Source organism: Silene latifolia, chromosome 4, assembly GCF_048544455.1.
Source record: "Silene latifolia isolate original U9 population chromosome 4, ASM4854445v1, whole genome shotgun sequence".
Taxonomy (NCBI): domain Eukaryota; kingdom Viridiplantae; phylum Streptophyta; class Magnoliopsida; order Caryophyllales; family Caryophyllaceae; genus Silene; species Silene latifolia.
The window spans coordinates 68,680,880-68,706,260 of NC_133529.1; the positions used below are offsets into that span (position 1 = coordinate 68,680,880).

At 39.8% G+C, this 25,381-nt stretch overlaps 1 protein-coding gene across 1 annotated transcript; it reads right to left on the bottom strand.

The window, feature by feature from the left end:
* Positions 1–14,188: 14,188 nt before the first annotated feature.
* LOC141651615 (uncharacterized) lies at positions 14,189–14,674 on the bottom strand. Its single transcript, XM_074459319.1, has one exon. The coding sequence runs from the start codon at positions 14,672–14,674 to the stop codon at positions 14,189–14,191; it is 486 nt and encodes a 161-aa protein (XP_074315420.1).
* Positions 14,675–25,381: the final 10,707 nt, after the last annotated feature.

Genomic DNA, 25,381 nt, shown 5'->3' on the forward strand with positions numbered 1-25,381 from the left:
GCATGGTAGAGATCCATCATGGTTGGTGCTTGGAGAGATCATCCAAGCTTTGGACAGGGAAGGCTCTTGTGGAGAAGCTCCTTCTTTTGGATCCCCAAGGATCCTTCAAGTGTGGCTATTGGAGAGGCTAAGGTACGTAGAGCCTCCGGTTGATTCTTCTTCTTATTCCTTCCGTCACCTTACCATGAGGAAGAAGTTGTACCCGGATAGTTTTGCTTCTACCGAGGCTTATTGGGCCGCAAGATTGGCGGAGGAGGATGGTCCTCATATCCGTTGGGTTGTGCCATGGTGGCACTTGAGGTCCTTCACGGGATTGCCCGCTTCGGGTGCTAGTCCTCGTTCCTTGATGGTGGTGGGTTTGAAGGTTGTTTCCTTCATTTATCCCGAAAGGCTCATGAGGCAAATGAGGCGTCAACAAAAGGTGCCCGCTCAAGATACTCTTGTTCAAGAGAATGTCTTCCGGAACTCCGAGCTTGTGGAGGTCTTCGAAAGGTGGTGGGCCACTCGGCCGCTTTGGGAGGTACCAAACCCCGTTGCCACGACATGGGTGACTCCCTCTTATGTCAAGTGGTCACGTGCTCCGTCTTTGGATTAGAGATCCAAATTCCGTAAGGACGAGGTTGTCGACTTGAAGTATCGAGAGGTTGGCAAGGCTAACCGTGCCTTCTTCGAGGAGTATGTTGATGGAGCTAGCCTCGATGTGAGAAGGCCACCGAAGAGGAGGAGTTCCGGCTCCAAGAATATGGTGGGCCGTGCATTGGCTCTTTTTGGGTCGAACATGGGGTCTTGTGCTAGACCGGAGGCCGTCGTCGTCTTAGATCCGTTGAGGATCCGTTCCGAGGAGGAAGTCCATGCTAGGCGGGCCAACAAGAAGAACAAGGGGAAGATGTACCCCGAGGGAAAAGGCAAGGGCAGAATGGAAGAGTGAAGACCTCTATTACCCACTTTATTATTATGTTGTAGTAGTGTTGTGAGTTTTTATTATGTTGTACTAGCTAGTTTATTGTGTGTTTTGTGCTAGTTTTATTATGTGAGGTGTTTTAGTTGGCACCTTAGCTTCTACAAGTTGTAGACTCGTCGAGCTTTAATTGTTGTTGAAATTGTAATCCCTCCCATTATTAATTCAATAAGAGGTTTACTCGTGTCGAAAATCGTGAACGCTTGTTTCTTCCATCCATTTGGTAAAGGCAATTCGATTTGAATCGTCCTAAACATTTGCACTTGGGAAAGTGGTATTTTGTGGAAAGGGAGAAATGCTACTTTTCGTATTTTGTGGGAAAGGGAATGGCTTTCCCTTTTTTGTTTTTTTGGGATGTTTTTTGTAGGTAGGGGTTTTCGTTGTATGGGGATGGTTGTTTTTGATTGTGGGGATGGTTGTATCCTCCTTGTGTAAGGAAGGACTGCCTACGTATTCACCTGAAGAGGTGAAATCAAACCATGATCGTAGTTCGAAATGTTTTGTAAATTTTGATTGGGTTTTGTGGTTGTATCCCTCAGGCGTAAGAGGGACTTCCTACGTATTCACCTGAAGAGGTGAAATCAAACCATGCTCGTAGTTCGAAATGTTTTGTAAATTTTGATTGGGTTTTGTGGTTGTATCCCTCAGGCGTAAGAGGGACTGCCTACGTATTCACCTGAAGAGGTGAAATCAAACCATGCTCGTAGTTCAGGGGGTTTTGTTTTAGTGCAAATGGATGTTGCCTCTGACAGATCAAAGGACATTTGAAACGGGCAAGGTGCCGCAGCTTAGACTCGATAAAACATGCAATTTCAAATCGGAACACGTTGAGGAACTTGACTTGAAAAGGGTTGAGGTGGTTGCTAGTTGTAAAACTAGGCTAGGTCGTTGGTTGCTGTGGTTCAAGGGTAGTATTTCTTGAGTTGGTCTAGGTTGGTCGGGTTTGTAAAGTCCTCCCCATCTAGGTCACTCAGTCTCACTGCGCCCCCTGAAAGTATTTTCTTGACCAGGTATGGCCCGGCCCAGTTGGGTTTGAATTTCCCCCTCGGATCGACGGGTAATGGTGCTCGAACCGACTTGAGGACCAAGTCACCCTTCTGGATATTCCTGGGTTTAACCTTCTTGTTGAATGCCCATTGTATACGTCGTTGGTATAGCTGGACGTTGTCCAAGGCGTTGAGTCGTCGTTCGTCTAGAAGAGTGAGTTGCTCGTACCTTCAACGGGTCCATTCCGCCTCAGGGACTTGACTCTCCAGTAGGATGCGTAGAGAAGGGACCTCTAACTCTATCGGTTGAACCGCCTCCATGCCGTATGCTAGGTAGAAGGGCGTGGCGCCAGTCGGTGTTCGAATGGAGGTTCGGTATCCCCAGAGTGCGAGTGGGAGTTTGCTCGGCCAATCGCGGTAGTTGTCTTGCATTTTCTTGATAATGGGGACAAGAGTTTTGTTCGCTACCTCCACCGCTCCGTTATTTTGGGGACGGTAGGGGGATGATCGATGTCGTTTGATTTTGTATTTGTCCAGCAAAGCTTGAGTTTCCGCCCGGAAGTGAGAGCCTTGATCGCTGATGATTTCATGGGGTACCCCGTATCGGCAGATGATGTTGTTTTGAATGAACTTGGCCACTTGTTTGGCGGTTAAGACTGCATATGACTGTGCTTCTACCCATTTGGTGAAGTAGTCGATGGCGACGAGGACGAAGCAATGCCCCTTGGTGCCTACCGGGCTGACTTTCCCGATGATGTCGATGCCCCAGGTTGAGAAAGGCCAGGGTGACGTCATGGTGTATAGAAGGGATGGTGGTATGTGTTGTGTGTTGGCGAAGATTTGGCAATTGTGGCAATGTTTGACGTAGTTGCGGCAATCAGCTTCCATGGTGGCCCAATAGTAACCTAGCCGCGTGATTTTTCGTGTAAGCATCATTGCGCTCATGTGAGGGCCACATTCTCCGTCGTGAACCTCTCCCATGACTTTTTTGGCTTTGTGATGGTCAATGCAAAGGAGGAGAATTCCTTGGGGTGTTCTTTTGTATAGTTGATTTTGGTTTATCACGAATTGTGATGCAAGTAAACGGATGGCTCTTTGTCCTATTTGATCAGAGTTGGGAGGGAATTCGTTTTTGGTTTTGTAATTGAGGATGGCTTGGTACCAAGGTTCATCATGGCTTTCCTCGTCGTCGATAATGGCACAAATGTGAGCTGGCTCGCTCCTTCTCTCGACACATAGAGGCATTGATGTCATGTTGTCAGGTATGTTGACGAGTGCGGCAAGTTTTTCCAGGGCATCAGCAAATTGGTTTCCCTCTCGGGGCAAGTGGAAATAGTCGATTTGGTCGAAGAACTCAGCCTCTTGATTGATCTTTGCTCGGTAGGGAGCTAAGCTGTCAGATCGGATTTTCCATGATCCGGACACCTTGTTGATGATGAGCGAGGAGTCGCCGTGGACCCTCAGTCTCTTAATGCCAAGTGTGATGGCTGCTTGTAGGCCGATGAGGCATGCTTCATATTCAGCGGCATTGTTGGTGACGGCAAAGTCCAGCTTGACCGAGATCGGAACATGTTCTCCCTCCGGTGATATTAAAAGGATTCCTACCCCAAAGCCTCTCAGATTAGATGCACCATCGAAGTATAGGTCCCATGCATCAGAATCGGCAAAAAGGATGTCTTCGTCAGGAAGTGACCACATGTCGGTCGTTGGATCCTCGTTGACGGGATTTTGTGCTAGGAAATCGGCAACTGCCCTTCCCTTGATAACCTTGAGGGGTACAAACTTGATATCGAACTCGGACAGCATGAGTGTCCACCTATACAGCCTTCCGTTTAGTACGGGTTTTTCGAAGATGTATTTGACCGGGTCCATCTTGGAATAGATGTGGACCGTGTAGCTGAGCATGTAAAGCCGCAACTTCTTTGTTGACCATACTAGGGCAAGGCATGTCTTCTCCAGTTGAGTGTACTTCGTCTCGTACTCAATGAACTTTTTGCTGATGTAGTAGATGGCTCGTTCTTCGCCGCCGACTGTCTGTGCTAGCATTGCTCCCATGGCTGTGTTTGTAACAGTCAGGTATAGGGATAAAGGAATCCCCAGTTGAGGTGGCATGAGGACAAGAGGTTTGGATAGGATTTCCTTTATCCTGTCGAAGGCCTTTTGGCAGTCATCGTCCCAATCGGTGTGATCAGAGGCGCGAAGCTTCTTGAATATTGGTTCACAAATCATGGTGAGCTTGGCAATGAAGCGGCTGATGTATTGGACCTGGCCGAGAAATCCTCGAATCTCCTTCTCGTTCCTAGGCCGAGGCATTTGCTGAAGGGCTTTGATTTTGGTTGGATCAATCTCAATGCCTCTTTTGCTGACGACATGTCCCAAGCGTTTTCCGGAGGTGACCCCGAATGCACACTTCTGAGGATTTAGTCTCATGTTATATTTCCGCAGACGAGCGAAGAATTTCCGAAGGGCGCTAATGTGGCCGTCCCGTTCCTTTGATTTGACAATCATGTCATCGACATACACCTCTACCTCCTTATGCATCATATCATGTAGGAGAGTGGTAGCGGTTCTTTGATAGGTAGCCCCGGCGTTGATGAAACCGAAGGGCATGACCGTGTAGCAATATGTACCCCACTGTGTAGTGAATGTCGTCTTGTGCATATCTTCCTCAGCCATTTTAATCTGGTTGTACCCAGCATACCCGTCCATGAATGATAGGAGAGCATGTTCAGCGGTGTTGTCTACCAGAATGTCAACATGTGGTAAAGGGAAGTCGTCCTTTGGACTTGCCTTGTTCAGATCCCTGAAGTCGACGCAAACCCGAATTCTTCCGTCTTTCTTTGGTACGGGCACAATGTTGGCCACCCAATCAGAGTATTCAGACACTTTGATGAAACCAGCCTTGAACTGTTTATCCACTTCTTCCTTGATTTTTAGGGCCCATTCAGGACGCATCCGGCGTAGCTTCTGTTTCACAGGTTTAGCTCCGGGTTTAATGGGTATCCGGTGCTCAGCAATTTCTCTGTCAATCCCAGGCATATCTCTGTAGGACCAGGCGAACACGTCCTTGTATTCGTGGAGGAGGTCAATGAACTGTTGTCTTTCCGAGGGGTCCAGGGTTGTCCCTATCCTAAGTTCTTGAGGTGTGTTATCGGTTCCTACGTTAATAGGTTCGGTCTCCTCAATGATGGGGTTTCTGGTTTCCCGTTTGTCAAGTTCTTTGGCTAGGTGAGGTGGGTAGTCACTCAAGTCAAATTCCTCGTAGTCATTCAGAATTGCATTGCAGTTAAATTGAGACGAGTCATAAGCAAACTTAGCGTTCATTAAGTTGACACGAGCGAAAAGCTTGGAAAGGACAGACATCTCGTGGTCAGTCAGAGGCGACACAACAGAGGAGGCAGCCCCTGGAACAGGCTCCAGGTTGTCACCTTTCATGGGAGTGGGGGCGATCCTGGTAGACTCAGCCTCTAAATCAGCCACGACCTTGTGATAAAACAGCGGGAAGGGGACCTTGACTGGGACGTCAGGAGTGTTAGGAGCTACGACAGACTCTGACTCCGACTCAGACTCCGACTCAGATTCTTCTTCACTTCCCTCCTTGAACATAGGGCCTTCACCAGTTGTGATCTTGAGAATGCGGCCTTGGCAATCGGTCCACTTGACGGTCTTCCTCCAGCCTTGGGTAGCTTTCTCCGGGTCAGTGTCGGAGATCAAGGCGGTTGGGTCGAATTGATTGTCCTTCAAGGCGATGTTGATGATGTCCTCATAGTCGAGGCGCTTGATGTTATCTTCCCCAAAGAGGAGTGTGACAGCTTGTCCGTCGAGGCATGGTGACGGCTTAGACTCGCTTGATGCAGCTTCGGTGTTGTCGGGGATAAAGTAGCAGTCCTGAAAGACTTCCACTCCCGGGTACCTAGCCCTGGCCGCAGAGTCATAGATTGGCTCCGGAAAGCCATGATAGAGTTCGGATTCTCCCTCGGGGACAAAGTATCCATTGAGGGTCAGATGATAGGGACGGAGGATAACTCCATGCTTCTTGCGCTTTCAAACTAGGAGGTTCATCTCCTGGATATCTTCATCAGTAGTTTCATATCCCAGTCCAAAGGGGATGTTGGGGACCTTAGCCTGTTTCAAAGGAGGTAAGGTATCTTTCAGTGGATTGAGCGGCAAACCCGGGAAGTAACCCTGACGCATCATGATACGGTTGACTGTGAGGTTGGCAAACGGGTCACAATCAGAGGGTGTTGATTCCTCAGTTATGGCATTCACAGCTTGGAGTCCCCACATTTCATTGTCATCCTCCTCAATGGCTTGGGAGGCTATTCCCTTTCTCATGACAACTTTGATTGGTTAAGCAGGAATTGTGATTGTTTGCCCATTGAAGGGGACCCTGATTTTCTGGTGGAGAGTTGAGGTAACCGCCTTGACGGCGTGAATCCAGAGACGTCCCAAGAGCATATTGAAAGAGGCGTCGATGTCGACCACTTAAAAACTGGTTTGTCTTTCTAGTGGTCCGGTTGCGACGGTCAAAGTGATAAGCCCGACGACCTTGCGACGAGTGCCGTCGTAGGCGCGTACTCCTTGGTTTGTCGGGACCAAATCAGCTTCCTTAATACCCAGCTTGTGAGCAGTCTTGAGAGGAATGACATTCACCGCGGATCCATCATCCACGAGGACCATGGGTACATTTTTCTTGAGGCATTGTACGGTGATATACAGGGCCAGGTTATGATTGGCTCCGAACGGAGGGATATCCTCGTCAGAGAAGACGACTGGGTTGTTCAGGTCAGGGGCGTCCCTCGTCATATGTGCCACTATTTCTTCCGGGGAAGAGGTGGAGGTCACGGTTAATTTTCCCAAGGCCTGTAGCAAAGCCTGCCGATGTTCAAAGGACGTTGCGATCAGTTGCCAGATCGAGATCTCGGCTTTTGCCTTCTGAAGTTGTTTGAGGATCAAATTTTCAGGAGCCCTTGGTTGAGTGTCTACCTGCGGGACGGCTTGGTCATTTGTTGTTGGAACGACCGTTGGATTGTTCGGGTTCTGATAGGGGCGTCCGGATCGGGTAAGGTGTCCGATTTCTTTCGCCCGTTTCTCCTTTTCTGGGACCAGGTAGACGTCTTCAACGTCGTCTCTCCAGATGCCGTTGATTTCAGGATCCCGAGGGTACCTTGGAGGGGTATTCCTCGGTGGGCAGTTCTTGTGAGGGATATTTTTGTGGGGGTGATTTTTATGGGGGTAATTTTTGTGAGGGTGGTTATTGTGAGGGTGATTTTCGTGAGGTCTATGCCAGAATGGTCGCGGGAGCAATCCGTCCTGGTGTGGGTAGTTTTGGGCGCTCGGGGGACTCTCCCTTGGGCGCGGTGGCAGAGGATTGAAGATAGTAATCAAGTCGGGTGATTCTCTCGGAGAGACTGGCTATGGCTTACTCAACCTGTTGGAACATAGTAAGCATAGTGGCAGCACTGAACACAAATACCCCGTCCGAGGGATCTTTCTCCAAAGCATTCACCTCGTCATCATCAATTGGCAGGATGAGGTGTGAGCAATCCAGAGTTGGCTCATCGTCGGAGATAGCATGGATTCCAAAAGGGTTCGTTTTGTTGTTAGGCTTAGTCGGTGGGGGTAAAGGCAAATCTCCTTTCTCAATCATGTTTTGGATGATGTGCTTGAGTTTGAAGTAGGTTTCAGTATCATGCCCTTTCCCCCGATGGTACTGACAGTAGGCATTGGGGTTCCAGAAGCAGGACTTCTTAGCGTCGGTCGGATCCGGGGTGGGTCCGATCGGTTGTAATTTCCCCTGGTCCATGAGCCTCTTCAGAGCACTTGCATAGGTTGACCCAATATTAGTGAACACTCTCTGGGGGCGCTCGGCTCTCTTAGAAGATGGTTCAACGAGGTTGACCTCATCAATCTTGTTCGCCTGGCCGTAAGGGCGGGATCCGGTTAAGGTGGATCCTTGATAGCCTATGCTAGTAGTCTTGGCCAAGACACCCTTCCGGAGGTCATCTTCAATACGTGTCCCCAGAATTTGCAGATCTTGGAAGGTCTTAATATTCTGATACCTTAGCAAGTTGGCATACACTGGGCGGAGATTGTTGACGAACTTTTCCACCAAAGTTGATTCACTCGGTTTACTGACCAATTGAGTACTCACCCTCCTCCAACGGGTTAAGAACTCGGTGAACCCTTCCTTGTCGTTCTGGGTTAGAACCTCAAGAGTACAGGTATTGGCTTGGATTTTAACATTGTCGGCATATTGTTTGGCGAACTCAACTGCGACCTCGTCCCAAGTGGTAAGGTTTTTCGGATCAAGGGAGTAGTACCATTGACGAGGGATCGGTTCCAAAGAGGATGGGAAGATCCGGGTAAAAAGCTCCTGTTTGACCCCTTTAATGGCCATGTAGTCTTTGAAGGCACGGATATGATTGAGCGGGTCCTCCACTCCTTTGAACTTAGGCACATCAGTTAGGGTGAAGTTGTCAGGTAATTGATCCCCAACAGGTTCGAACCTTCGGTTGTTCTCAAGATGGATATTGTTGCCCTGGGCTAGGAGCTGTTCTTCCAAGAGTTTTAGCCTCTTCTCAGTTTCAGTCAGAGGTGGAGTATTATGTTCTCCAGGGCGTCGATACGGGTCTCGACGCGATCCAGGGTGACCTTAAGAGCGGTAAGTGTTGGAGTATTTGTCCTCCACAATAGTGCGAGATAATATTATTAAATCTCATTAAGGAATATGCATGGGATATTCATTGGCAATACTAGTCAGCTGATCAACGTATATCGGTAACGGTTGGCCTACTAGGGTTTGACGTTACTGTCGTGAGACGACGGTGTTTAGCTGATCCCTTTCGGTCACACCTAAAGGAACGAGCCCCAACACGAAAGCTACACTGCTACAAATGAGCACTTGGGCCACGGCTAAATTCGTGGCGCAAGTGTTAAATTTCCGTGGCTAAATCATTTGGCCACGGGAATACCTTCCGTGACGCAAGTGGCCGTGGCAAAGACATAGCCACGGGAAAAACAAGAACGTGGCTATTATTAAATTTTTGGCCACGGATTCTCTCGTGGCTAATAACTCCCGTGGCCAAAAAATTTCCCGTGGCCAAAAAATAATTCCCGTGGCAAAAAATATATATGAAAATTAATTAAATAAAATGTTAAATAATTTTTTTTTCACGATCGATATTTTATCATATATGGAATCGTGACAATTTCGGTACTGGTTTCGCTAGTTAACTCGATTCATTTGAACGTTCTTTTGTTTCAACGGTCATGCATTCACGCGCATCAAAGAGGCTTCCCAGGAGGTCACCCATCCCAACACTACTCTCACCTGAGCACGCTTAACTGTAGAGTTCTTTTGATGTGCTACCGAAACTGAAAGTTAACTTTGTTGATATAATTAATACTTTGAATCCTTTTAAGTTTATTTTTTTTCTTTCAAAATTTACCTTTAGTACTATTTAATTACAAAAATGTTACATGATTTACGAATTTTTGCGGGAAAAATATTATTTTGGCCAAAACAATCAAATTTTCGACGTTACCCTCCCGACTAATGATTTTGACGTCATTTTTTTGCCCAAGTTAGCAAAACCATTTTCTCTAAAAAGTAAATTTAATCGTGTTTTCCTAACATTTTTTTATTTCTTTAGTTTATCGACATTCTTATTTTCATTTCGCTTCTACTCATTTTTTCGTATATTTTTTTACGCAAATGCTATTGTCTGACCGCCGTACCTACGATATGAAAAATTAAGCACTTTTTGGTAAAATAATAACCACTTTTTATAACTAAAGGTCTCCCCCCCCCCCCAAATTGGTCACTATTAACCAAAAAGTAGTCTTTTTTTACTCAAAAAACACGAAAAACACTATCATACAACAAAATCTCTTATTTTCTTAAGCTAATTTCTCTTTGTGATGATTTATCGTTTTTATCTCAAATTTTTCACATTATTTGCACATGTGACTTTAAATTATTATAATTTCTATATTTTCCCTGTGATGTACTCATTTTCAAAGAAAACATTTTCTCCATATTGAATTTTGGGTAAATTGATAAAACTACCAACTTTAGTCATCTTTTTCATAATCAATAGCAACATAATCAAAATTAGTAATCACTACCAAAATATTAACTTTTTTCTACGATAGGTACCAAGTCGCCTTCTTACTCTAATTTTTTTTCCTACTTTAAAGGTGTTTTCATCTAAGAGAGGGATTTTGGAAGTGGGCGAGTGGAGATTTGTACTTGAATGATGGCTTTTTGGACTTTTTCAAGTAGGTTGAGATTAGATTTTCAGACGACTTAGTACCGATCGTAGAAAAAAGTTAATATTTTGGTAGTGATTACTTATTATTGATTATGTTGATACTGATTATGAAAAAGGGTCCTTATATTGTTATTGTTTATCAATTAACCCTTGAATTTTTTATATTGATAAATTTCCCGATATGTTTTTTTCTTAATTTATTTGTGGAAGATCATTTTTTTCTTTTATTTCTGAGCGCACTTATTTTATTTAATCAATTTTTTAATCTAATTGTCGTTTTTTTTTCACTCCTAAAAAAAATTTTCCCAAACTTTTTTCTCACCAAGTTAAATTTTATATCAAATTCAAAATTTTCAATTAATATCTTACAAATTAAGTTGTAAATCAAATTTTGAATGAACCAATTGGACAATATGTTAATTTTAGATTTATCAAAGATAGATGATAAATAACTTATTTATTTAATTTTATATGCTATGTCTTTAAATGTGATACGATCATTTAAGATTGTTATTCAAGATTATAATGTTTTAATTAAAAAATTAAAAGAAACTCACGACTCTGATAAACATAATTATATATTAAAATAAATTTCTTAAATTAGAAATGTTTTGGAAAACCTGCAAAACGTAATTGTGATTTCTAAAAGAATAAAAAAATTTAGACGATAAACTTTTATTTGCTTGCATGTAAGTTTATAAAATTTTAAAATCTTATTAAAGTAAATAAAACAATAAAAAAATATTAATTAAATTAATCAAAGTGTTTTCAAAATTTTATATTTAAATGCATTTTCATATTATTTATATTTGATTAAATTTCTTTTAGATTTTAGGTTTGCCTTAACATGAAAATATCTCAATTTAAGTCGGAAAAGATACTCGCCACGGGAGTTTGTTAGTTCGTGGCTAAAATTTTTTTTGCCACGGAACAATTCGTGGCTAAGTAAAATTTCGTCACGGGTGGTTCGTGGCTAAAATGATTATTTGCCACGGGTGTAGCCTATTTCGTGGCACAAGTGACTTTTTGCCACGGGAAAAGTCATCCCGTGGCATAAATGTTTTTCCAAAATAATGACTAAATTTTTCCCGTGGCTAAGCAGATTTTAGCCACGAATTATAAATTCCCGTGGCATAATTCGTGGCGCAAGTGACAATTTTTTGTAGTGCTAATTAATTGTATGAGGTACAATTTAAATTAGTCCCTTGATAAAATGACTAAAAGGTTAGTCAATTAAATTGATTTAGAGAGATATCGAGTTGTGAACTCGAGGTGCGGAAATTATTATTTAATTATGCGATAATTAAATAATAAATTATTTGAGACGGGAATTAATAATTAAGCAGTTAATTATTAAATTGGCACTAATTAACTAATGTGATTAGTATTGGTACGTAAATAATATGTGTAGCGGTACACGTATATTTACGGAGTGTTTTTGACGATTTTAATCGGGAAGCATTTAAACATGAAACGATGTTGAAATAAAATTTACACGTATTTGTGCGACAAATATAAGAACCAAAATGGACCCGTAAATGGGACATTGGACCGTGTAAATGGAGTGTAGTGGATGATCATAATCATTTCACTTAACTAGATTTTCTTCCATAAGTTGTCATGTGATCATTATGCATGTCATAATAAATTGGACAAAAAAAAAACAAGTCCACAATAACACTCCATCCTCCCTTCCAACCGTGAACCTACCCAACACACAACACTTTGGTGTTGTTCATTTTTTTTTCCATACTACACACAACCTTTTTGCATGTGAAAAATTCTAGTGTGTTCATCTCTCTAAAAATAATAAAACCCATTATTTACTAAGTTGTTAGTAAAACAAATTATTACTAAGAATGTTAGTATTATTTACATAATATTCAAGGGCTGTATGGTTAATTTCTAGTTAAAATTAATCATATGAGTTGGAGGTTTGTTCTTGGGTGCAACTTAAAGGAGATCTTCTAATTTGAAGATTGGATGATCTTGCCATTCTTAATAGCTCAAGAACAACCAAGATGGGTGATCTTGGTTGTGCCCAAATACCACCATTTCTCAATGTAAGGAAAATTGTTTTCCTCTTCTTTTATTCTAATATGCTTTTATATTGCATGCATGTTACATAGATCACATAAACTCAAGTTATGAGATAATTTGATATTTAATTAGAGTGTCTAATTAGGATCTATGATCTTTCAAGTGGTATCAGAGCTTAGGCTTGTAATTTGCATGTTGATTTTAAGCATTTTAATGAATTATGAGATAATTTATAAAAACTCAAAAATTGTGTTAGAAGAGATTTTAGCACGAAATTTTTGGGACATGCATAACTACTGATCTTAAAAGGTTTGTGGTTAAGTTTGGTGATTTTTGAAGTTATTTTGCTATTTTTAATGATTTTTGGTAGAAAACCGAGTCAAAATGTCGTATTTTAGTTAAACAATTGACTAAAAATAGCTAAAAGTTGATTCGGTGCGTGGATTTTTTTATGGTATTTCATGTATGTTTTATACTGATTGTATGCAAAAGGTTGAAGGTTGGTTCGAATTTTTTGCATGTTTATTGATTTTATGAGATAAAAGTCGATAAAAGTAAAATTAATTAATCATAATTTCGGAACAATTGATTCTGCCCATGATAAATTTATGTACATTAAAAAATATTATTTAAATGTTAAAAGTGTATTTTAATTTGTATTTTCACCTTGTTTTGATGTTTATTGGTTTTAGTGGTTAAAAACCGTTAAATATCGATCTTTTTCTTCATAAAATTTTTCCGGACTTTTTGGGCAATTTTTCTGACTTTTTGGTGTTCTTGGGAGTGTTCCAGAATAATAAAATTTTTTGTTTCATTTTTTGGGTAATGTTTCAATTATTTTGGATTTTTACTTAAATATTATGATTTTACCGATTTAATTAGCAAAATATCACCAAATCAAACTAATTATTTATCATAAAATTAGTGAGGACTAATTTTGAGGTTCAAAATAGTTTGGACAATTAGTTTGGACTTAAATGAGATTTAAGAATTGAATATTGATTTTTACATGTTAAAAATCGATTAAATCCACAAAAACCGAGATGGATACCAACGATTGATAGATAGGGCAATTTTGGCATCATTTTAAAGCATTTTAAGCATATTTATTTAAGTTGAATGAATGATTGTCATTTATTTAAAGTATTTATCTTGTTGTACCTAGTATGGCCTAGTTAATTTAATCGTTATTACCCGAAATGAATGGGAATATCGATGTGTTTGTAATTAAATACGATCTCGTATCGTCGGTTTGTAATTAATTAATAGTTTTATTTATTTTATTAATTAATGTATAATAGGAATAGCTATGTAATTTAATTGTAATAGTTATTTTTACCGGCGTTTCCAAAAGACGGATTACATCGAGACGGAGTCTATTTTTGGAAGCTGTTCCAAATCCCACAAGAAGGAGCCACTTTTGGAATGAAGAGGTAAGGGACCAAGGAGTTTGTTTCCGAAATGTAATAGACTAGTTTTTATTAACTAGGTGGCCATACTAGGATTTATTCATATGCTTACTTGTTTGCTTGTTTTATTTTCGGGCATGCCAAAATCGCCATTCACATGCATTTTATCTTCGCGATTGTCAATTCACGTCATTTACATTCACCGACTTAATTCACTTATAAGGAATTTATGACTAAATTGACAAGATCTCTCACATAACTAAAATTGAGATTAGCCTTACCAATTAGTAACACCTATGAATCTCTTGTTCATTAGAGCCATGCTCGCCCAAGCGGGGTGTTCTCTTTTTACCTTGAGTAAGTAGGGTGGTAAGAGGTTATCACACGCCAAAATTGGTTGGACTCAACGGGATATAAGACGGTCTTGTGTTCTTTTTTTTTTTTGGGAAAATGTAAGTTCTCATTAAATCAAATCAATAGTCCCATACAACCAGTGTTCGAGTCTTACTAGAATCAGACTCAATTACAACATATATTCTCTACCCATGCTAGTACAGATGCATTTTTACTACGAATGCTACATTGTGCTAAACGACTTTGAACATCATGCTTTACCCGTGCTGCAATAGCCTGAGGTCTAAAAACATAACCATCTATTCTGCTGCAATTCCTGCTATGCCATATATGGTACATCAGACTAGCAAGAATCATGGCAGTAATTTTCTTTTTACAAGCAGAGGCTTGTCTCCAACCAATCCACCAACTGATAAGCTGCTGCATAGGAAAACTGAGGCAGCACCATTCAGAGACCAGATCACTACATTTCCTGCTGAATGAGCATTCAAGAAACAGAAGATTCAGATTCTCCTCCTGCAAACCACATAAGAAACACTTGTTTTCAGAAATAATTTGCATCCTGATCAGCCTGTCTTGAGTTAGAAGCTTCTGATGAGCAATCAGCCAAACAATAAAAGATTGTCTAGGAATCAACCACTTATTCAGCATCCAGGGGTACCATGGCACCAAATTCCCATCAGGTCTTGTGTTCCGGGGCTAGTAGATGGATTTAAGGAAATTCGTCGACCAAGAGTTCTAGAGGTAGAATTAGTCAATGTGACTTATCGAATTTACACAATTATGGGATGTTTCGCCCAAGCGATGCCTATTTTTGTCTAAAGACGGATCTTAGAATTATTTATATAATTTAGTGGGAGATCATTATATAAATGTTAAAACTTGTTGAACATGTTTTCACAAGTATTTTTTAAAAACATTGAATGTTAATTTTTCCTATTTTTCGTTCTTTTTCATTAATGTATTTACTATGACATCGCGCACTTCATCCTCCTTTCATCCTCTATTTATTATTATACTCGTTTCGTTCTTTCATAGGAAGCGGTTTCTTTGAAAGAATTTGATAGTAATGATTGGTAACATGATTTACCAATTCACCTACATAAGCTTACAACAATTATTGCGATTATTATACAACTTTGTTGGAGCTGGTGTCCTCCACAAATTAGTGTGATAACATTTGTAAATCTCTTACAGATTCACAAGGGTATACTTCGTATATTTAATCAGTTGATTAACGTTTACCTAATAACGGTTGGCTTGCTAGAAAGTTTGACGTTATTATCATACAGATGGCGGTGATCAACTGGTCCCTAAAGGTCACACCTATAGGACGTGTTTGAGAAATGTGGTTATAGAAATATAATTACATTGATGCCCAAAATGACTAAAAAGTTAGTCAATGTGTTGATGAGATAATTATTTAATGAAAATAAAATAATATTAAGTTGAGACAATTAATCTTGTCAATTAAGTAAATTAAATATAATAAGTTATATTTAATTAAATATATATAATGTTAGCTTGGACGAATTAATCTGTTAATTCGTATTTAAATATAATCAGTTGTATTTAATATCAACAAGCTGAATGTGTCATAGTGGTAATAGTGAGGGTACACATACCAAGAGGTCATGGGTTCGATCCTCACTAGATGACAATTCAACACATATTATATATTTTTGGAAAGACCAGAATAAGAAAAATACACTCCTTATTTTCGGTCTGTTTGGCCGAAAATTAGGAGATTATTTCTTTCCTAATTGATTCCAGGTTTTGGTATGTATAAAAAGAAAGGTAGAGAATTATTTCTACCCTAATGCTTTTTCTTGACCTTGCCTCTTTTCTCTCATCACTAGAACACAAAAACAACTAAATTTTACAGAAAATTTTAGATCGATTCTAGCATAATCGAAGGGCATATCTTAGATCGTCTTGGGTGCAACTAATAGGCGAATATCAATTTTGATATTGTTCTTAGGCCAAATTTGCTAGGACCAAAGGTTATTTCTGAATCCTTTACTTTTGTATATGTATTTTATTTTATGACCATTGATCATCTTTATTATATCGTTATAATCCTTCTAAATTAAGGGAAGTATACAGATTATATCCCACAAACTTAACATCCATACATATTTAAAAAGGGTTTTTCATGTTGCAAACTCATATTACGAGTTTAAAAGGGAGTCAAATTTTATCAAGAGAGTCTTGATTTCGAAAGTGACACCTTCGTCATGATGATGACATATTAATTTTAATTACTCAAGAGTAATTTAAATGTTTGCGAAAAGAGTTTTCAAAAACACAAAGAATACTCCAATATGATACCGTCAAATGGCTCACTTCGAGAAAGGCCAAATCAATTGTTTATGCGCTAAAGAGTTTAGGCATATGATAACAATTGAACGGTTAGGTAGTCCAATTTCGCAAGAAGTTGAGATTTTGCCACATGTTGCACTCACTTTATAGTAATTCACTCTTACTAAGTGTATAAAATATCACGAATGACATAAAGAGAGGTCTTCATGAGATTCATTTTGCTTGATTGAAGCAAAGAGGAATGTGAAAGTGAGTGGGAGTTAAGAAGAATCAACCCTAGATGTATGCGATAGAACAAAGTTGAAAGAGACATCTACTCAATGGATAGGCTAGTTCCACTATCTTGGTATGAGATACCAAGTACGAGTCATTTCTTTGTAAAGAAGTTTACATGAATTGATAAAACGTAAGACGTCTAGCATAGGACATTTTGTATCGAAATGGTGCTAGATTAGCAATGATTTCGATGGGGACAAATGTACCTAAATTTGGTTTTAAAAGAATGTAATCATCTATGTTTATACATAGAAGGCATCACTTATGTGATTTAAAACAAAATGTTGTACCTACTCCTATGATAACTTGGTGGTTGGTTTAGACCACTTAAGTTAGAGGAATTTTACATTCTTCACGAAAACTAAATGTTATACTATCTTGTAGATTTTAAAGTCTCTATTTCGGTGAAACCAATTGGTCAAACCTCAAGTAAATTCGTTTCAAACGAGTAAACGAAAAGCACATTGAACAACCATTTGATTGTGAGTCTTATGGTATGTGTGCATGTATTATGTTTTTCTTTTGCAGAAAAGAAACACAATAGTGAGGTGATTGACCATATACATACGGATGTGTAAGGTCGATAGTTGGTTATATATACATACTTGGTTACTTTTACCGTATTGTTAAGTAGATATGAAAACCTCGTATCTATTTAATAAGACATAAAAGTGATTTTTGAAATGTGGAATATTTTCAAAATGAAGTAATAAACCAAAAGCACGTCAAGATCAAGATGTTGATCGGAAGTTTCAAAGTAATGACTTTGAAGATCAAATGGGTAATATCAAGTAATGACCTCGATAATCACTAAGAATATTGTGAACCAGTTCATATAATACCTTCTCCTTGGGACACCATAGAGTATGGTGTAGTCAAGTATATAAACCGAACTTTATGAGATATAGTTTGAGGTTTTTCGCAATTTTGGAAGCTATTTTCTCACTAAAAGTTTAAAACCCGACTATAATAGCCTAAATGATTCCATATGAGATATGGATAGGGAGAGTCCCTAACTTGTCTTCACAAAACTAATTTGTGTATTTGTGAGGGTTATCCAAAATTGAATCACTTGGTTTTTACTCCTCCAAAACGAGAACAAAGAGTTTGTGGCTCATAATACTGTCTTTCCAGAAAGATTTTCATTTTCTGGAAGACAGAGTGGGAGAAATTTTGAACTTACGGAAGTCCAAGACCCACAAACTGAGTATAATACAAGAAGATGTTCTTTATTGAGGCTCAGTGGTGAGTACAATGCAAGAAGACGTTCTTTATTGTGGCTCAGTGGTTATAAGGAGATAATTTTTGCGATAATATTGCGTTAGTTTTCAAAAGTGACGAATCTTAAACCCTCATCAAAGGCTTTTCTATAGTATGAACTCTATGTGATGGCGTGTCACCATGCAATTCGAATTGATCTCCTTGCACATGATGCGATAAGGAACGAAACACGAGATGTTTTCGAGACTTGATTTAAGGTGAATACTTTGGTTGGTTACCTTGATCTTGTCGTAAAGGTTACATAAGATGTTTAAAATTTTGGCTTGTTATAGAGAGTTTGTGACAACCCAAATGCCTTTATCAATTCGTATGGTCTTAGCAATATAGCCTCTCATGAGGATGAGTTTAGGCAAAAGGATAACGAAAATTTCTCCTTGGGAGAAGTTTTGTTGATCTTGTCAATGCTAAGAAGCATGGCATGCTTGAAAGATCCCTTTTGTGATCTATATACGTCAAAGAGTTGGAACTTTGGGTTCAATCATGTAGTCTATCAAAATGGTATTACTCGAGTGTCGAGGTACCATGATAATACATGGAGTTTAGTGGGAGCTAAAGTGAGTTTCTTAGTCTAAATATGTGCTTGACATATTAGTGACTAGAAATGTAGCTAAGGTGATGTTTCTTAGTCTAAATATGTGTTTGACATATTAGTGACTAGAAATATTCTCGGGTGAATATTTGAGAGTAGCATGGCGCATCTTAAAACATACGGATCTAATGAGATAGATCTCTATGGATACTAGCATCTTAGTCAAGAGACTTATGTGATAAGATTCTTGACTCGTTCAAGTTGTTGAACAAATTAATATGATCTTTTTGCTTCCGCTGCAGGATCTATTAAATATGCTAAAAGCTGCTCTCGTTGGGACTTATCATGTTGAGAATATGAGAAGTCATTACCAATCATTTCCTAGTGAGTGTCACTATATGATTATCAAGAGCATCCTTGAGTACTTGAGAAGCACTGAAGATTTACTCTTGTAGTTTGGAGGAATTTGTGAATTTCGTGTACAATGATTACACGGAAACATTCCTATGCTTATAAGATGTTATGGGCCTTGTTATGGAATGGTTAGCATGTAAGAGTGCTATGTGCATAAAATATGTATAAGAAGTTATACATATGTGTATAAGAAGTTATACATGTATAAAGCTAACATGTATGAGGAGTCATACATAAAAGATGTCATATGAAGGATGTGTATGTATAAGTGTTATATGTACAAATCATGAACGAAAGCTAAGTACATTACAACATCCGATGTTGTAAAAGAGATAGTTGATAACCGGAATTTAATAGAACTAGAGTAGTTCTGTTTGCCGAATATCGTTCTCCGAGAGACTGTGAAAACAGTGGGAGTGTTTGACTGGTTTTAGAACCAGAGTCTAAAACTTGTTTAGACATGTACTTAGAAAGGCTCTATGTGATGAAAAGATTGCATAGAACAAAGGAAAATAGCAATGGAAATTAGAGTGATGCAACTGTTGCTAATCCTCTAACCAAAGCCGTTGGCATAAGGTAGACATGATGGTTATGTCATCTCAATGTGATTGAGCAGTATACCTTAATTGCTGAAGATCGTTATGTAAATATTGGATAGAGTATTGATATTTACATAAGTGATGATCGCATTCATTGTTTGAGTCTCTTAAGAACTCAATTATTCGATTTGTTGAAAACATGAATACCTTGTTTATCTGAATAAGTTGTGGAGACAATGTTGAACAATATTCAAGTGAATAAGATGAACATTGTATTTTGTCCCTAGTCACTTAATGAGGTGATGTCTCGGAGTGACTAGATTGTAAGTCGATTGATGGTTGTTCAACATCATAAGGTCATATGTGATGACTGGTCGATTACATAGGCAAACTGTGTGACACTTTGCCGGGCAGTGACATTTATAGAGTCCCTTAGATCTATTACAAACGCCTGGTCGTGGCAGGGACTTCTATGATATTCCTATGAATCGATTCTTTAAACTGGAGACTATTATCTGAGCAAGTGCAGTTTCCGAGTGACTTTGGTTTTTGTCCTAGGTGGTGCCGTGAAAGGGGGCCAAAGGACATCTACTGGGTCATGGTGATCTGTATTGTGCAAAAGGATAGATAGGGCATACAGGAATTGTCCACCCATGTTGGGTTTAAACATCTCAAGGCCACTTGAGGAGTTATGACTACAAATGCGTGGCCACGCTCGGAAGTAATCTATGGGAGATTTTTCCGGTCAGGTAGTCACACTCCCGATCGAGGAAACCACTCATGATATGTTCATGTGCAAGTGCGACCTGAAAGACACCTTGCATTGAGTGGGAGATTGTTGTTAAAACGGACAAGAGAATCGGTAACACACCCTTGTAGAGTACAAGCAAGATATTGTTGGGATAAGGACTTATCCACAATTGTGTGTTATAATCATCGCACAACTTGTCTCGGACAAGTGGGAGATTGTTGGAGTATTTGTCCTCCACAATAGTGCGAGATAATATTATTAAATCTCATTAAGGAATATGCATGGGATATTCATTGGTAATACTAGTCAACTGATCAACGTATATCGGTAACGGTTGGCCTACTAGGGTTTGACGTTACTGTCGTGAGACGGCGGTGTTCAGCTGATCCCTTTCGGTCACACCTAAAGGAACGAGCCCCAACACGAAAGCTAATTAATTGTATGAGATACAATTTAAATTAGTCCCTTGATAAAATGACTAAAAGGTTAGTCAATTAAATTGATTTAGAGAGATATCGAGTTGTGAACTCGAGGTGCGGAAATTAATATTTAATTATGCGATAATTAAATAATAAATTATTTGAGACGGGAACTAATAATTAAGCAGTTAATTATTAAATTGGCACTAATTGACTAATGTGATTAGTATTGGTACGTAAATAATATGTGTAGCGGTACACGTATATTTACGGAGTGTTTTTGACGATTTTAATCGGGAAGCATTTAAACATGAAACGATGTTTAAATAAAATTTACACGTATTTGTGCGACAAATATAAGAACCAAAATGGACCCGTAAATGAGACATTGGACCGTGTAAATGGAGTGTAGTGGATGATCATAATCATTTCACTTTACTAGATTTTCTTCCATAAGTTGTCATGTGATCATTATGTATGTCATAATAAATTGGACAAAAATAAAACAAGTCCACAATAACACTCCATCCTCCCTTCCAACCGTGAACCTACCCAACACACAACACTTTGGTGTTGTTCATTTTTTTTTCCATACTACACACAACCTTTTTGCATGTGAAAAATTCTAGTGTGTTCATCTCTCTAAAAATAATAAAACCCATTATTTACTAAGTTGTTAGTAAAACAAATTGTTACTAAGAATGTTAGTATTATTTACATAATATTCAAGGGTTGTATGGTTAATTTCTAGTTAAAATTAATCATATGAGCTGGAGGTTTGTTCTTGGGTGCAACTTAAAGGAGCTCTTCTAATTTGAAGATTGGATGATCTTGCCATTCTTAATAGCTCAAGAACAACCAAGATGGGTGTTCTTGGTTGTGCCCAAATACCACCATTTCTCAATGTAAGGAAAATTGTTTTCCTCTTCTTTTATTCTAATATGCTTTTATATTGCATGCATGTTACATAGATCACATAAACTCAAGTTATGAGATAATTTGATATTTAATTACAGTGTCTAATTAGGATCTATGATCTTTCAGTAAGCAGGCTGGCTAGCTGATCAGTCGTGACATCTCTGTTGTTATCATTGTTGTTGGATGAAGCTGAAGAGGGGGCCATGGCTCTGAGGAAGAAAAACGGCTCACATTACAACTCAATCCGACACGGTTCAAAGACTGAACGCAGACAACACAAAGGACGAGACAAGGATCAGACTCAACAAGACGAGGGTGACCGTGTGTGGCTCCTCGGTGCTGACTCGATTTATGACGTGACGGTGTTCGACCGAACCTTTGACACGGGTCCAACATAACGGCGTGACGCCATTGGACGGGTCTCGTGGTGAGACGACTCATAAGTAAAGACCCATTAGAACGTTTGCTTTGACTCGATAGACACGAGGCGGAATTGGAGTGGTGGACTGAAGTTTTTTAAAATAGAAATTTTCAAAAAGATTCATTTGTCGTTTTATGGACGGCTTCCGAAGATAGAGATCTCCACAAGTCGATCAGTTGAAAGGGGTTGTCTTAATTTTATTTGCAAAAGACGGTTTGAGTTTGAATCGGCTCGGAGAACGGTGTATTGTTTCCCAAGACGGTTTTGATATTCAAAATTGTATGTTTTGAAAATCGGGTTTGAAATGTTTGAAGAGGTCTCGGGGACGGTGCATGGTCCTCGGGATGCCGAAAGTGTCTTGAGAAAAGGGTGTGTGCTTTTCTCGGGTTTTGAAAGGGCCATTGTCGGCGCGAAACGGGTTATAATCCGTGTCTAGACGCGGCGATTATAACGGCGTAAAAAGGTGACTTGAAATGGTTGTAGAAAACCGGGTTTGATAGTCGTCATTACGACGGCCTAGAAAGGCGTGTTGAAATGGTTATAAAAACCGAGTTTGAAAATCGTCATTACGACGGCCTAGAAAGGCGTGTTGAAATGGTTATAAAAAATCGGGTTTTAAAAATCGTCATTACGACGGCCTAGAAAGGCGTGTTGAAATGGTTATAAAAACCGGGTTTGAAAATCGTCATTACGACGGCCTAGAAAGGCATGCAACGGTCGGCGAAAGACCGAGGTTTGAAATGGCCATTATAACGGCGCAAAAGGGTGTTTTTGAAAGTTTTGAAAATGACACGGAAGGACTTATGATCAAGTAGCACATAAGCACTCAAAGTTCATTATATTATGCATTATGCTGACACGGGTTTTGGCTTAGAAGGGTGGGTAACACACCAAGCAATCAAACCCCGATTTTCGAGAGGGATACCAATCCAAACAAAATGTGTAAGGAGGGTGCCCTAGCCTCGTGCTCGAAAGTGATGAAAGCTCTTTGACGAAACAGAAATGTGTAACGTCAATGGTATGCTTGACTCAATCGGGATTCGAAATGCGGGGATGAGAAAAACTCACGCCGACGAGACGAGCCAATTGGTCGAAAAGGGTTAGGTTATGGGCCCGGACAAGGAACCCGGCCGTGACCGTAATATCAATTAATGCATTCCAACCAAGACCTCGTTCGAGTCTCACCATCTAGGGATCACAAAGACGTAAGTGTCCTAGTTTTCCCCAGTGGAGTCGCCAATCTGTGGACATGGGCCACCTACACGCCAAGCCAATATGTGGACGTATAGCGGTATTTTGAAAGCCACGCTCAGCGGCGTAAAAATGCTTTCGACCGGATCATTTTAGATCGGTCGGTTTTGTCTCGGTAAGGGTCTCGAAACGATTAGAGATGTTCGGAGTCGCCACCAAGCATTTGTGGGATACCTGGAACCCGTTCTAAATCCACTTTATACCTCGGTCAAATCGAAGCACAAAGCAGCGTTTGACATAGGTACTAAAGATAAGGAAATCGTCCCTCTTTAGCATCCTATCTCTAGAATGACTCTCGTACGCCCTGGATAAGGTCGTCCACTATCCAAAGTTTCTGAGTAAGAGGTGAAGGTACGTATTGGGAAGCCCTTTAATCAGACTCCCAATCCCGCCATGTAGCGGCTCTCTCTTGATCGATCTTGGTTGGTTGAATGCAAAAGTTGATAAAACGGTTTAAATGCATGAATGCGCATCCAATAATTTAAACCTAAAATGTGAGAGCTTTCTAAGTCGGTTGATTTAATCCAAGTATCAAGTATAAGATGTCGAGTTGGATTAACGATTGATTTGCATGCAAGACGGAAATTAAACATCCATTTACCGTATTAGGTTTAGGGTGCATAACATGATCCATTTGTCTTAGTATTTTGCAAACATGATTTTGAACGAGTAATAGTCATCTGATCCGTCCTGTATCCGAGCTAACCGGAGTCGGGATCATCACGGACTAATCTTTGGAAGGAGCAGACCGCACTGCAGACGGCTATATGAGGCGCGAGCCAGCCGGCGGTATAAGGGGTCTCTTCCTGGTTTTGAAAATGAGAAATGGAGGGCCTGTTTAGGCGCGGGTTAGTCCATGGTATATGTGCCGTGTTCTGACTTTTTAGAAAACGTTATAAAACGTGTTGAAAATGGGTATTTGAACCCGGTTTGATTTTAAGGGGTCGTTTAGACCGCATTTGTTGATTTGAAGAACTAGACTCGAATAATCATCATTATTTTGATAATATTCGGTATCGGGTTCGATTTAACAAACTTGACATGAATAGTTTTGAAAATAATTATGGACTAATTGTTTTAAGTCCATTTGAATATAATTAGTCGATACTCATCATCGTACCCGGGTTAAAATCCGGCATGGTATGTAGAACCAAGGATGACTTCGTGTTGGTGACTAATATGTTTATTTTGGAAATGTAAAGAAATGAAATAAAAGGTTTCAAAATACCTTTTAAATGTCATTAGCCAAATATTATCACCGGAACACGGATTTAACCGTCATGGTATGAGGAACCAAGGGTGAAAAATGTTTTATGGTTAAAACAAATAACATGAAATAAAAAGGGTTCGAAAATATTTGAAATGGTGAAAACCGATTACAAATATGAAAATGGATTAAAGGGAAATGACGAGAACAAACACGGTTGATCTATGGCCTGGATACCCCATTTAGGCGCGGGTTAGCCGGCGAACCAAGGGGCTTCTGTCCCAGGCCAAAAATCAGTTTTGGCTCGTTTATTCCATGTTTTGGTTCATGTTATGCATGTTTTAGGATGTTATAGTTATGAAACAAATAAAAACATAATAAAAGAGGATTTTTACACCCTCATACTTACATGTTTGGTTATGGCGAGTGACCGACGTAAGTGTAACAACTTGTTTGATCGGAAAAAAACTCGGTTTAAAACCGTTTTGGTAAGTAAAAAGAGTGTTTTAATATTAGTGATGGTGTAGTGGTCGAAATGGTCGGTCAAGTGATTTAATGCACGATGACGGTACCAAACAATGTGTAAGGCTTGTATTTACGATCGGTAGGTCGTAAATACGCGTCGGATTGTGACTTAAGAAGTCGAGTCGAGAATTTTAAGGGAGAAAAGAGGGGGCGGACACTCGCGTAACTCTCAAATGGGTGGCATTTGAGGGGTATTTATAGGAAGATGAGTGGTTGTGTGAGTTTTGAGCGACGTGGCCACCTGGGCTGCTCAAAGAGGCGCGAGCCACGTCGGGGTTCTTCGAGGTGAGTTGTCGCTTTCACAACAAACGCAATCATGATTTTTTCTATCCTAGGTTTTGTAGTCACATGTTTGGTACTTGACCAACATGAATCCGGGAAAACTTAAGGTAGAAAATTTGAAATGTTTTGTTTTTGGTGGTTGACTCGGTTTGACTCGTTGTTGGAGTCGGGATATGAATTTTTGAGTCGGTTTTTGGTCCGGTGTCGGTTTTGACTCTAGTTA